Source organism: Podarcis melisellensis (assembly GCF_964234715.1).
Source record: "Podarcis melisellensis genome assembly, chromosome: 2".
Lineage (NCBI taxonomy): Eukaryota > Metazoa > Chordata > Lepidosauria > Squamata > Lacertidae > Podarcis > Podarcis melisellensis.
In genome coordinates this window covers 21,850,140-21,864,696 of record NC_138529.1, presented here as the reverse complement: position 1 = coordinate 21,864,696, position 14,557 = coordinate 21,850,140, and the positions used below count along the sequence as shown (strand labels likewise).

The window sequence follows — 14,557 nt, the reverse complement described above, 5'->3', positions numbered from 1 at the left end:
GTTGAGCTTCAGACCATATTTTGTGCTCTCCTCTTTCACCTTCATTAAAAGGTTCTTTAATTCCTCCTCACTTTCTGCCATCAAGGTTGTGTCATCTGCATATCTGAGGTTGTTGATATTTCTTCCGGCAATCTTAATTCGGGTTTGGGATTCATCCAGCCCAGTCTTTTGCATGATGAATTTTGTAGGTTAGGTAGAGAAATACTGACCGGCCCACCCAGGTCACCCAGTTTGCTTTATGGCTGGGTAGAAATTTGACCCTGAATTCCCCCTGAATTAAACCTTTCTAACCCAGGTTTAGCCAACATGGTGGCATCCAGATTTTATTGGACTTCAACTTCCAGAATCCTTAGCCAGCATTACCAGTGTTCAGTGATGATGGGAATGTAATCTGACACTGTCTGGAAGGCACCACAATCTAACCAAGCTTTATATCCTTGATGCTAGTCTGTAATCTTTTTGCCCTTCAGGCCCAGAATTCAGAACTGATTCTGAATGTTTTTCAGTGTCCTCACTACTCTCTGCATGGATCAAAACTGCAGAATACAACATTGAAATAGGTGAAGAAGTTATACATTTCACTGTCCTTTATTTTGTAAATTTGTTGTAATATTTAAAGCAGTTTTTTGTGTGAAACTTAAATAAAATAAATAATGTATCAGGAGTTTAACTGCAGAGTCTCTCCTATCTGTGCATGACAAAAGGGGAAAATAACTCCCCGATAAGTATTCTCTCTGTTCTGTTTCTCCTTTGTACTTGCTTGGTGGGATCATTTTGCTACAGATAGAAAAGTTTAGTAAATCATCTCTTTATGGTGCACACTGTAATTCTGTTTCCCTAAGGTACAAGTTGTTCTACTTTTCTTTCCCCTGGGAAATGCCCAACACTTGGGATAGGATATAATTTTTGAAGGGCGCTGGCCTTTCATATATGGAATGGACATAATTGGTTTTAAAGTGAAAGCCATGTGAATATCATCAGCCCAGCTGCTGAAAATCTGGGTATTTGTTGCACCTCTTCCTACTTGTGTCATCACAAATCTGTCTGACTGGTGTTTCTGCTGCCTGGCACAGTTTTCGTTGCACTCTTTGTATGTGCACCTTTCAACAAATGGGCATTACAAAATTATTGTTGTTTAGTCGTGTCCGACTCTTCGTGACCCCATGGACCAGAGCACACCAGGCACTCCTGTCTTCCACTGCCTCCCGCAGTTTGGTCAAAGTCATGCTGGTAGCTTCAAGAACACTGTCCAACCATCTTGTCCTCTGTTGTCCCCTTCTCCTTGTGCCCTCAATCTTTCCCAACATCAGGGTCTTTTCTAGGGAGTCTTCTCTTCTCATGAGGTGGCCAAAGTATTGGAGCCTCAGCTTCAGGATCTGTCCCTCCAGTGAGCACTCAGGGCTAATTTCCTTCAGAATGGAGAGGTTTGATATTCTTGCAGTCCATGGGACTCTCAAGAGTCTCCTCCAACACCATAATTCAAAAGCATCAATTCTTCGGTGATCAGCCTTCTTTATGGTCCAGCTCTCACTTCCATACTTCACTACTGGGAATACCATAGCTTTGTTGGCAAGGTGATATTACAAAATTAGCAGTGACTTTTCTGCTTATATTTGGGAAACAGGGAAACCATAATTTTTTAATGTGTCATTATGTTTAGATTGGCATGGAGGCTCCATTTGGATGGTTTAAATCTATTTTATGCATTAAGATATCTATTTATAACATCATTTCCCATAAAATTTCTTGAAGTGATTTTACAGTAAAATAATTATTTTTAACATAATACTGTTTTGATATGTGGAAATGTTTGCATATATGAGTGGCAGCCATTTTACATGGGGGTTCCGCTCCTGGCCGCCATTCTGCCCTCTTCCGGGTCCAAAAGGACCCGTGTGTCAGAGGCCATGCGCCAGTTGGACACACACTAGATGGTCATTGCCTATATGTAATCTCCTTTAATTGTTTTGATTGTTAACTTCATTCCAAGATAGATAAAGACTGGGATAAAAGATTCTCATTTTAAAAGGCTTGTTGAAAAAGGAAGGCCTTCAGTAGGCATCAGAAAGGCAAAGGAGACTATCTGATGTGTGATGGGAGGAAGTTTCAAAAGGTAGGTGCTGCTGTGCTGAAAGCCAAATTCCTATATTGTACAGAACAGATCTAACAAGATGATATATGCAGGTGTTCCTCTCCTGCAGAGCACAGTGATGGGTGTATAAGGGGTGGTTGGTTCTTTTACTTAGCCTGGTCCCAAACTGTATTCACCAGGAACAGTAACTTGAATTTAGCTCGGGAGGCAATAACATGTTGGGGGGGGGTATCTGTGGCCCTCCAGATGTTGTTGGACTCCAACTCACATCAGCTCCGTCAGCAATGTCAATGTTCAGGGGTGAAGTGGGTAGCAGGCCAGCAATATCTAGAGAGCCAAATGTTCCCCACCTCCAATCTAGTGCATACCTCTGGTATGTTGCTATTCCTGTTTGTTTGTTTGTTTGTTTGTTCTCAGAGATGTCTTTAACCCTTGTTCTGATTTACAGGTGGTCAGAGATATATTGCTGATTGGCCACCGACAGGCTTTTACATGGGTGGATGAGTGGTATGGTAAGTAATGTTTTCAAAAATAAACTCACATGGGCAAAAGGCCTTATTAACTGCATGCAATGCTTTTCCCCCCTGCTCTGGTGGTCTTGTTAAGGCAGCCATCACAAAGGACAGATTTTGCATTTCTTTCAGTGCAATCTTATACACGTCTAGTGAGATGTAAGTTTCACTAAGTTCAGTGGGGCTTATTCCCAGGTAGATGTGCATGGGATTGCAGCCTTATAGAGAGCTCACACAGAATGTATCCTTCATAGCCAATGTGGCAGAAGGATTTTTTTTTTTAAGGGACGAGGGCATGCTCTTTAAAATTTAAAGAGTGTGGTTCTAATCCACCCACTCTTTGTTACTTGGAATATATACAGAATTGACAGTTGTGGTTACAATTTTGCAGCAATGTGTGTTCAGTATTATTTAAAAGCATTCATACATAAGGAAATAGAGATACGCTGGCATTATGTGAATAGGCTTAAAAGTTACTTAAGTCCATTAATTTTAAGGAATCTACCCTAAATGCAACTAATATTGGATGTCACTCATGATATGCATTTATCACCTGCTAATGTGTATATGCATTATGTGTATATTCATTTTGGGTGATAGTCTTGTGTAAAGCTGTCCTAAGACCTTCATTTTCAGGTTTACCCAATGATATGCAAGTAAGCCTACAGAGTTTTGGTTAAAAATAAAAAATGGCAAGTAAGCTACAGAAAGATAAGTATCAAAATAGAGTTATACAACTGAATCAACCCCCAAACTACTGCAAATATAGTAGCAGGAGGAGGAAATCTAGAAGGGGCTTGGACCACAATAGAGCTTAACAAGTTCAATCTTCAAAGCACAGTTCACACATTAATCACCCTAGCAGTCTGTGAAATAAGGATTATTATCTGCATTTTACAGATGGAAAAGTGAACAGGAATGATTAGGTGACTCGATCAAAGGAAAAGTAAGTGTCAGAAGGAGGATTAGTGCTGTCAGCCTTTGTCGGGTAATTAACACAAAGATAGAAAGGTGAAGGGTTATTAGAACTAGTCCAACCCTAACTGTCCATCCTATGCCTTGAAAAGATTTCCTCTATGGAGAAAAACAAAAACAAATCAAGTTAATTCTGCAGCTCCCTGTTTCTAAACCATTATTTTTAACCATGTTGTCCCACCGTTCCATCTGAGCTGTGTAAAACTGTTTCCCAACAAAAGGGATTTCTGGTATTTCAGCTTGGTTCATTTTCCATATGTCACAGTTATTAATACAATAATAATGTTTTCATTATGAATATAATGTTAATCTTTTCAGAAAGGAAAACAGAATTGTTCTACAAGTTTAGGTGAAGCATTCATTGGTACAGTTCTACAAGTTAGTATCTGCACAGGCATTCAGTGTGAGAGTAATACTGCGAGAAGGAACTGCTATGCAGGATCAATTCTTAGGAAAGTGGGTTGAGGAATTGTGCAGTTAACCTGAATTCAGGCAGTCTCTTGGCCCTGCACCTAATATTAGATTGGCACTATAAGGGGATTTGGTCAACCCTTTCTCACAGCTTTGTGCACATCTGACAGATTTTCAGGCACTTGGGACAGTGTTGTAGTCATCACCCATGGTAAAGGTAAAGGGACCCCTGTCCATTAGGTCCAGTTGTGACCGACTCTGGGGTTGCGGCGCTCATCTCGCTTTATTGGCTGAGGGAGCCGGCGTACAGCTTCTGGGTCATGTGGCCAGCATGACTAAGCCGCTTCTAGTGAACCAGAGCAGCGCACAGAAACGCTGTTTACCTTCCCGCCGGAGCGGTACCTCTTTATCTACTTGCACTTTGACGTGCTTTCGAACTGCTAGGTTGGCAGGAGCAGGGACCAAGCAACGGGAGCTCACCCTGTTTCAGGGATTCAAACCGCCGACCTTCTGATTGGCAAGTCCTAGGCTCTGTGGTTTAACCCACAGCGCCACCCGTGCCCCTAGATCACGCACGGTAGATAAACTCAGTTTCTACGTTTTTATAGTGCTTCATGCAGATGAAACCAGACCCCCAGGAAAAGCCCCAGAGCCACTGCAATAGATGTGGTTTGCCTGTTTGCATCTATTGAATATGCTCAGGAAGGTCTTGAACAGCTTTCATGGACGAAAACATAACTTTAATTCACGAATAAGTTCTTATCCACAGAAGCACTGTGATATATAGTGCAAAGCCACCCACTTCCCGCAGCAACATCATGCCACTTTATGTCCGTTTTATTGCACATTCAACCTCGAAGCATGCCCCCAAACATTTATTTTTCATAAAAGACTCTTCTGTCCCTACCTCTGCCCAATAACTAGGTTTCTCTTCTCTTCATTGACTTTGTACAGCATGCTGCTGAAGCAGAATAGGATGCTAGTGGCATCCTGGCATAAGGGGAACGTTGCCCCTCCAAAATAAAATAAAATATACACTTCCTTTTGGAACCAGGAGCACAGCAATGAGTGAATAGCTTTCTGTTGTATTCATTTTGTATCTTTATGTTGTGTGAACTTCAGATGAAGGGCAGTATACAAATTTTAATAATAATAATAATAATAATAATAATAATAATAATAATAATAATAATAATAAAAAATAAGAATAACAACAACAACAACAACAACAACAACAACAACTTCTCCAGCAAACCTGTGCCTAAACTGCTGGTGCAGGATAATGGCAAATTATTTTAAATAATTGGCATGTTTTAAATGCTTGGGGCTTTTTAAAATTTGCTGCAGAAGTAAAATAAAGGAAAGCTTCCTTTCAAGTAATGATTAATTGGTCACCATAGCTCAATATTTGTTATATGTTTAAAGCTAGATATTTATAAGGTGTATATCAGTCGATGGTATCAAGCATTCAGTGGGCCAATGCATTGGGATTTTGCTTATTCTAAAAATGTGGATTTTGTTGTTGCACTGCCCTCTAAACCTCAATCCTAAACTTGTTCATTTGGAAGTATTTTCATTACTTCAACGGTTTTTACTTCCAGATAAATAAGCTTAGGGTTTCATCTTAATATGCAATTAACATTGCTATAAGACAACAGTATTTCATTATTAACTGAAGTGCTGCTAATGAAGAGCATGTACTTTGCCTGGCTAAAGTGCTTTTGATCGTGCCATTTTCATTGCTTATAAGCTTCTTTGATCAACGCTTTAATGCTCCTTCATTCTAAGTACACTAATATTAAAATATGGTAATCCATGACTCGTGCCAGTGGTGATACAATGTATTGTTAGGACTACATTCTACACTGTAGATCTCTGATTAATTGGCACTACATCAGCAATGGTTTCTTATACCCATTTTTTTATTTATTTAAAAAAAATAGAAACACCAAAATGAATTTTGTCACCTGAAGTAGGCCACTGAAATGAACAAAGCTAATCAGGAGTATTTGTATGAAAGGACTGTGAGTTCAGTTCATTTCTGGTACTGATATCCAATTCCAGGGCTCAGAATGTGCTCACGACCACCCCCTTCAAAAAATCTAACTGTGAGTCTTTTGCTGCTGGGTGTCATTGGCAGATATTTTGTTGGGGGGCGGGTCTAATAAAATTACAAAGTAGATCCCCTGTAGTATAATGTAAGATCTGTGAAGGTAGCCACTTCACAGTGGAGCTCCTGCAAAACTTTGAAATGCCTGACGTATACACACGTCCTAGTGGATCTGGGTTGCGTATGACTTTCTTGGGTAGCTCTACAAAGCAAATGTTTATTTGGATTTACCTTTCAAAGTGTTTGAATCCTTCCACTATTCATAGGTACTTTCTGCAGTCCTTCACTACACTGCGTAGGGTTGGCTATGATTAAGCACTATACAAATTGTCGAAATCCAAAAACACATAATCTCTCAAAGCTGAGCTGTGTAGTGTTAAAACAATGAAGCTACTTTTCTTTTTTTGTAAATCGTGTGTCATTATACATAATGTAGAGTTTTCCTGGCATGTCTCTGACAAGGTAAGTAAACTCTCGGGCTGTTCCTTAATCCTTCCTCTTTTTTCCAGGAAATCTTCTAAATTTATTTTAGAAGATGTTTGCCTCTAGCAAAGCCTGCACCCCACACCTTCCTGCCAACCTCACTTGACAAAAACATCCCAGCTTCCAAGCACCCCCATTCTGCAATTATCCCTTAACTCAACCTTCTTATACCTTCCTTGGCTGGTTTAACGTAACAATCTTTATTATGAATCCTCATAAAGCTAGCCGGCTTCTGCTTTTTGGCTTTTGCTAGAAAGATAATTCTCCCTAGACTCTTCCCTTTCATTCAAGCCTGGATTGAATTAATAGAGAAAACAACCCAACATCTTGAACTTTTTTCAGATATGACTATGGAGGATGTTCGAGAATATGAGAAAAATATGCATGAAAAAACCAACATTAAAGTTTGCGATCAACATTCATCTCCTGTGGGTGAAATAGAGAGCCATGCCAAAGGAAGTGTATGTAGCCTCTTTAAAAATATTGCCCACCCTCTGCTAGAGCAAAAAAGAAAGAACACAAGTGGTCAGATTTTGCATGACAATGATTTCTGTGGAAGCAGAATTCATCGGTGCAAAGGCTCACCTTGATTTCCTTCTTTGCGCCATTTTCCCAGTGGAGAATTAGAAGGGTCAACATAAAGCTCAGATAAAATCTGAGTGGTGAGCCTGCTGTAGAAATATCCTCAGCGCATTTGCCCACCCCCAAATGTACAACCTTATCTTAAAAATCGAGTTCTGAGACAGCTATGCACAGCCTTGGTTGTTTAACTCCCTATGTTGCCACAAGACCACTTATCGCTCCCTCTTCAAAGCATCTTTCCCCTCATATTTTCAAAAAATGGACTGTTGCATGTGTGTGTTTTAATGCAGGCAACAAACCAATGTTCTCTTGAACAAATACTGCACTCTTTTGAAAAGGCGCACATGGCCGTGAACTGACTCAGTGTTTGCTTTGTTTGTTACATCTATCCCTGGTATTGTGAACACAGTGTGAAGCCAGGCTTACAGTCTGGGGAGATCTGTGTTGCAACTCCTGTTTTGGGGCATGCCTGTTTTAACTTCAGATGTAGGTACAGTATCTACTTCCAGTGGAAAATGAAACTGTCAGGTTAGAGTCAACTGGGCACACCAAGTTGCAGATTTACATCCAAGTTCCCTGTGCCAATAATTGGAGCTGTGCGTTCCACCAAAGTTGGTGGTCTGTTAGATCAGAACCAGGCAACGCAGAGCCATCACTATCCTCCAGAACAGACTGGCTATGTTTTTGTGCGCAAGGATGAAATTATTGGGGAAGTTTGGGCACAAGAGATCTCCTGAGCAGTGTGCTGAGCTTTGGTTTGATTGATTCAAAGTCACGTGAATGCTCATTAATCAAACAGCAAACGGAAGAGAGCAGAGCTGGGGCAATTATCTCAAGTGAGTAAAATACTTGCTTTGAGAAACAGGCAAACGAATGCCTACTCCCATCAGCAGCCCAATGGACAGTGCGAATTATAGCACGGTGTAGCTGCTCAGCACCGCTCTCAACTGTTACGATCACGGATTTCCAATCCCATGGGACTCTGCCACATCTTCAATTCCCACTCTGCTGCCTTTTGCCGATCATGTGTTTGGGTGTCAGTTTCGCCATTAATATCAAGTGATTCTAGCAGCCTCATAATATTGATACCCGTGCAATCTGCACTGTCCTAGTCTTTTACCAATATCTTTCCCATAGAAGTGATGAGTAGCTAAAGTTCATTAGAAGGTTGTCTAGCCTGCTGATAGGCCTTGAGGCATTTGACTATAACAGGTCTTTTTCAAAAGAGCTTTTGCTTGGGAACAGTGGTACGTATAATTAATTTGGGGGGGTGGTACCCTGTTTCAGCTTCTCTTCGGGCTTGTCCACACTGGAGTTTATTGTGTGCTTGCAGTCCCATTTAAATTTCCATAATCCACATGATATTACCTTCAAACAACACCAATCTCAATGCTTTTCTCCTGTAATTTCAGCTTTACCAGATCTGGGGTTAATCCAGTAAGGTGGGGGAAACCAGGTTCCCTACCACTCCATTTGGGGTTGCAGACAATTTGTTTTGGTGGTTTGGGCAGAGTGGATCAGTCATTACTTTCTGCCACTCCTCTTTCCATGGCCACTATTTCGTCAGTGCTTTCATTTATTTTCTGGCCATGTTACCAAGAGGAACATAGCCATAATATATATATTGATCCATCAGATGTGCACAAAACCAGAAAACTGCGCAAACCACATTAAAAAATTCTGCACCAGATAACTGTGCAGCAATCTGAAAAGTATGCACTGAGGATTTAGAATTGCTTTTGTTTCTTTTCCAGCATGCTAATAACTGGCATGTCTAGCATGCTCCTGGACAGAGGGGTGTAGCTTTGTTTTTTTTCTTTTGATCCCTCAGATTTGCACTAAATAAAGGTATGTGCTGAGCATTTACAATTGCCTTTGTGCTTATGCACATTTCCTGGGTGGGGGGAATTAAAAAGAGAGAGGTGTGCATGCTGTGCCCTGGTACTTAATTGACATAATATAATCAATAGAATAAAATTAGAAGGTGGGGGCAAACACAAAAGGGAGTGACTACTGGTATGAATGAAAAAGAATGAATTGCTCCTCGTATTCAAATTCAGATATATGTGGATATGGCCTAGTCTGGTCTAATTTTAGTGGATTGACCGCTACACAATGCTCAAATGTGGGCAAGCTCTGAGTTTCCTTCATGTGACTCCATTTCATTTGAAGAAAAGCTGAAACTGAAACCAAGCAGGGTTTTGCATTGAATAAACAAACCCTTTGCTAGTATTCAAAACAGCAACCTGGATTTGAGGCATGCAAATCTCAGATGACCTTTTGCTGAACCCATCTTGAATTTTGTGTCGGTAGAGGGGAAATAACCAGAAAGAATTGTGCTTTGGAATTTTCTAGGAGGGAAAACTTTATTTACGGTGAAGTAATTCTGCCCTCTGGTGGAATTGTGCAGCAGTGCCTAACTGATATTTGATTAATTTGTGAATGAAAACCCAAAGCCTTTCACTGTGAAAAGAAGGACATGTTCCATGGCCTGGTTGCACGTGCTTTGCATCAGCCATTTTTTCCAGCAGTGTAATTCCTTCAGGTTTGAACTCACCAGCTGGATTCTTAACAGGTTCATCACTGGAATGAAAACAAGACTGGAATGTTTTCTCAAACACAGATTCTTCTAACTTAGGGTGTTTCCAGACAGGGGTTTATTGTGAAATTGGTGCTGCTCATGTGCATGTGTGTCCATCCCCCCCCCCCAGTGTCCTTATGACGTCATCAAAATTCCAGCTCATACTTTTTTCCTTTTCCTTTTTTACATTTAATCTGGTTTCCACTTTAGTGTGGAATATCCAGCAAGTAAAATATATATACAGTGGTACCTCAGGTTACATACGCTTCAGGTTAAGAACTTTGCTTCAGGATGAGAACAGAAATTGTGCTCTGGCAGCGCGGTGGCACTGGGAGGCCCCATTAGCTAAAGTGGTGCTTCAGGTTAAGAACAGTTTCAGGTTAAGAATGGACCTCCAGAACAAATTATGTACTTAACCCGAGGTACCACTGTATGCAAATACTGCTGGTGTAGAAGCTCATTAGCACATTTGGTCTAGCGATTGGTTTGTCATAGGTGTGCTGATGTTTCAGTGGATACCATTTAGACTGCACTTCTCCTTCCTAGCCTAGCCATTTTGTTTAAAAAGGTAAAGGACCCCTGACAGTTAAGTCCAGTCGCAGATGACTATGGGGTTGCGGCGCTCATCTCGCTTTACAGGCCGAGAGAGCCGGCGTTTGTCCGCAGACAGTTTTTCCAGGTCATGTGGCTAGCATGACTAAAGAAGAAGAAGAAGAAGAGTTTGGATTTGATATCCCGCTTTATCACTGTCCTAAGGAGTCTCAAAGCGGCTGACAATCTCCTTTCCCTTCCTCCCCCACAACAAAGCAGAGCAGTGCACGGAAACGCCATATACCTTCCCGCCGAAGCGGCACCTATTTATCTACTTGGACTTTTCGGCATGCTTTTGAACTGCTAGGTTGGCAGGAGCAGGGACCGAGCAACGGGAACTCACCCCGTCACGGGGATTCAAACCGCCGACCTTCTGATCGGCAAGCCCAAGAGGCTCAGTGGTTTAGACCACAGTGCCACCCGCGTCCCTAGCCATTTTATTTACAGCATCCCAAATGATATGAGCCTGTGTGTTAAAAAATGAACATAACCAAATAGAAATGGATACACCTCCTTCCTTGGAGGTTTTTAAGCAGAGGTTGGAGGGCCACCTGTCATCAATTCTTTAGCTGATATTCCTGCATTGCCGGGGGTTGGACTAGATGGCTCTTGGGGTCCCTTCCAACACTACTATGATTCTACACACACAACACTCCATGTTGTCCATTGTGAAACATGCTAACTAATCCTGGTAACATTTGCTCTTGTTCTGTTCCTGGGATTTTAATTTTCTGGATGTCCATATATACTGATGGATATATGAAGGTCAGATATACTGATGGATAGGGCAGTAAAAACCTCCAGACATGTTCCGTCAAAATCTGTCCATTAGTGCGGATTGCAAGCGGTAGAATAGCAAGGAATAGTCACTAATGAAAAAACGGGAGCAGGTGAAAGCTCATTTGCCAATTGCACACATGGGAAAATCAAACCTGAACAATCCACTGGCAGTATATCGCCCCTCTCTGGAAGCACCCTTAAAGCAGGTCTCAAATGAATCAACTGTTGTCACTGAGATTATTTACCATGTAACTGGCTAGACCAGATGGACTTCCAAGTTTCCTTTCAACTCTGTATTACCTTGGTTTGAGTGCTTTTTAACAATCTGTTAAGGAACAAACTTAAACAGAGATGGAAGAGGATTCTCGTTGTTTCATTCATAATAATCTCAGCTTCTTTTTTGGTGGTCGTGATCTAATTAATTTTCTGTATGAATATGCTGTGTACAGGGCATTGTATAGAGAGACACTTTCATGCCCCTTAGAAAAGGAAGGTGATGATGATGATGATGATGATGATGATGATGATGATGTTACCAAAGCCTAGTGCTTATGAGATAGTTGAGATACTGAAAATGGGCCCAAGCTGATGGGGACTCACCTGATAAATTACTTCAGTGTAAAGATTATCATGATCTGCTAAAATTGTTCTCCTTGGAATCTATGGCGTTTTGTGGAGGCCAGTTTTATATGAAAGAATTTTTAATCTTGTGAGCTTCTACCTCCAGTTTGAAGTGATACAATCCATATACAACTGGAGCAATAAATGAAGTGGTTTATATTCTCCTTTTCAAACCACCAGCTTTCCAACTGACTTTAATGAAGTCTGTGCCTACTAGGTAAAAAAGAATTGATAAAATATTGTGTTCTGTGTATCTTAAATGACATGTTCTTTGGAAATAATCTAATAGATACAGTGTGTCACGCAAATAAAAATGGTTCAGTGACAAACCTTAGCTGATAATATAGAAAATTAGAGTGTCTGACCATCTGATTTTAAACAGCTACACCAGAGTTGAAGATAGCATGCTATTCAGTGTAGCGTATCTATGACGTTCACATGATCAGTTGTTTTTATAAAGTAACCATCAAGGCCTATCTTGAGCCTCTATTTGCAAAAATAGCATTTTAACATCAGTTCACTAGATGGAAATAGCTATTAAAGAAGCAATGGTTTGCTTGAGCTGGGCTAGAATTTGAAGCCTGCTGCGTCTTCCATTTATATGTGAATTCTGCCCATGTTGGAGCAAGGACAGACAAGAATATAAACAGTGGAATTGCCCAAAATTCATAGAAACCTACGCCTAAATTTTGGTATCAATGTGAGGAATTACTTTTCAGTGTCGGCAGCTCCAAGAACGAAACGAATGGTGCCTGAAATGTGCCTCCTGAAATTTCAGTGGCCAGTTGTGAAATTCCCTGGCAATAGCTTCCCTTCCCTTTCGAGTTCTAATGCACTGGAATAACAATGGTCATGCAGACTAGCATCTTTAAAAAGCCTGGAACAAACGTGCAGTGGTTCTAACATTATTTTGCAGTGGTTCTAACATTATTTTGTCTTTCTTCCTTTTCTTCTCATTGAAGACATGACTATGGATGAAGTTCGGGAATTTGAACGGGCAACTCAGGAAGCCACCAACAAGAAAATTGGGATCTTCCCTCCTGCAATATCGATCTCTAATGTCTCCCTCCCTTCTTCAATCCGCAGTGCTCCTTCTAGTGCTCCGTCTACACCTCTCTCCACAGAGGCGCCTGAATTTCTATCAGTTCCCAAAGACCGGCAACGGAAAAAATCTGCCCCAGAAACTCTCACCCTCCCAGATCCAGACAAAAAAGCTCTCTAAACCCAGCATGTTTTCATGACAAGCCATGACTGAAAGAATAGCATTTGCAAAGCTCATGGTAGTTGTTTTGTGTAAACAAAATTTACTGATCTGGAAGTATGACCTTTCCCCACTCCCCATCAGGCTTGTCCCTTAAACTAGTTAGCTAAGTGCATGCGAGAACATAGTTCATATGCTCCGATTCCTAGACTGCAGCTCTAAGCCATATGACAGATGTTGCTATCAACACAAAACGAAACAAGCTTGCAGAAGCAAAAGTCAGTCTCTACATAGCAACCGTAGTAAACAAAAGATATTCTCATATATAGCATAACAGTATTTATGACTGGAGATGTTATAGGGATTTAATAAAGGTGGCAATGACATCTTGAGAGAATGAGGGACTATTGAGGGACAGTTTCAAATGACATTTCTCATTTCAAGCCATTATATCTCAATTTCTAAAATCCTTTTTACTCTCAGGCCAAGTGCACCTTAAAGTAAACCTTTGAACTGCTATTCACTGAGAAACACTTGAATACCAACAGTAATTATTCAGATTCTTGTTTTACTGAATACAACTCAGGATTTGGAGCGCAGCTAATGCACACTTTAAGCTCTTCAAAACTAAAGAACCAGTGAGCTCTGGTTGTAATTCATTATACTTATTTTTAGACCCTTGGAACTATTTGTATCTTGCACAAAATTTGTGACTCCTTTTTATGGTGTGCTGTTGTATAGCTGTTCTGTGTTGGTATTTGGGAGTGTCATTGCAGAGAGCAAGATGGGAAGACAAGCAATTGAATAGTTCAGTGATTTATTTCAAGCCCTCAGAATTCCTATGAAACCAGACAAAACACCCAATGTAAAATCCTTTTAAACTGGAATCTCGCAAAGCATGAACTCTGCCCCTGAGTCTACCACTGCATGCAAAGCAAGTAGATCATGTCTAGTTTGGAGAGGGTCTCCCATGCTCAAAATACTGCAACAAGACAATAATAAATTGCAATGCAACTGAAATTCTGAAAAGGAGGACAAATTCTCTAAATAACTATATCTCTTCAACGAAAGCTAGGAGCAGCCTATAAGCCTTTGGCCTGCACAAGGGTGTAAGAGGCCCAGTTTCAGCTTTCAATATGTGGACCAACTGGAGATAATGCCTATGACTGCAGCATATTGACTTCAGAGAGGAAAGTGAAACCTCGTAAAATTTGGTTAACCTAAACAAGCTAACGGAGATGTCTCCACCCAGTCAGTTTTGGAGCACACAACAGCACACAAAAGTAATGTGATGATGCAACGTAGAGATCTTACAATGCTTCTTAGAGAAGCAAAAAAAAAAAAAAGTCTGTCAGTTCCTGAATTGCTTCTTTCATGCTAAATTTCTTTCAGGGAAAAGTAGAATTTACAGGTTCACTCAACAGGGCCTTCCTGGCACCTCTTTCCTACTACAGCCCCTTGTGCTCACCCAAAACTCAACTCCTAAGGGTTGAGGGACCCTGCAGAACAGTGTAGGAGGAGACACGGGACTGCTGCAGGACTGGGAAATCAGCAGGGAGGCCCTTGTGCAAATGGAAGTGCCTTTCTGCTTGCACAACAAACTTTTTGATCCACTCTT

General features: G+C 40.9%; 1 protein-coding gene across 2 annotated transcripts in view; it reads left to right on the top strand.

The window, feature by feature from the left end:
* The window catches only part of PITPNC1 (phosphatidylinositol transfer protein cytoplasmic 1), a 127,291-nt gene extending 113,471 nt beyond the window's left edge, over window positions 1–13,820 (top strand). The window contains exons 8-10 of one of the 2 annotated variants that reach the window (XM_081899885.1): window positions 2,541–2,604; window positions 6,926–7,044; window positions 12,701–12,841. In XM_081899885.1, coding sequence (XP_081756011.1) covers window positions 2,541–2,604; window positions 6,926–7,044; window positions 12,701–12,706 — 189 coding nt within the window. In that variant the 3' untranslated portion in view covers window positions 12,707–12,841. Of the gene's footprint in view, window positions 1–2,540; window positions 2,605–6,925; window positions 7,045–12,700 lie in introns of both variants that reach the window. The other variant, XM_081899884.1, reaches the window with a different exon arrangement.
* The last annotated feature ends 737 nt before the right edge of the window (window positions 13,821–14,557 follow it).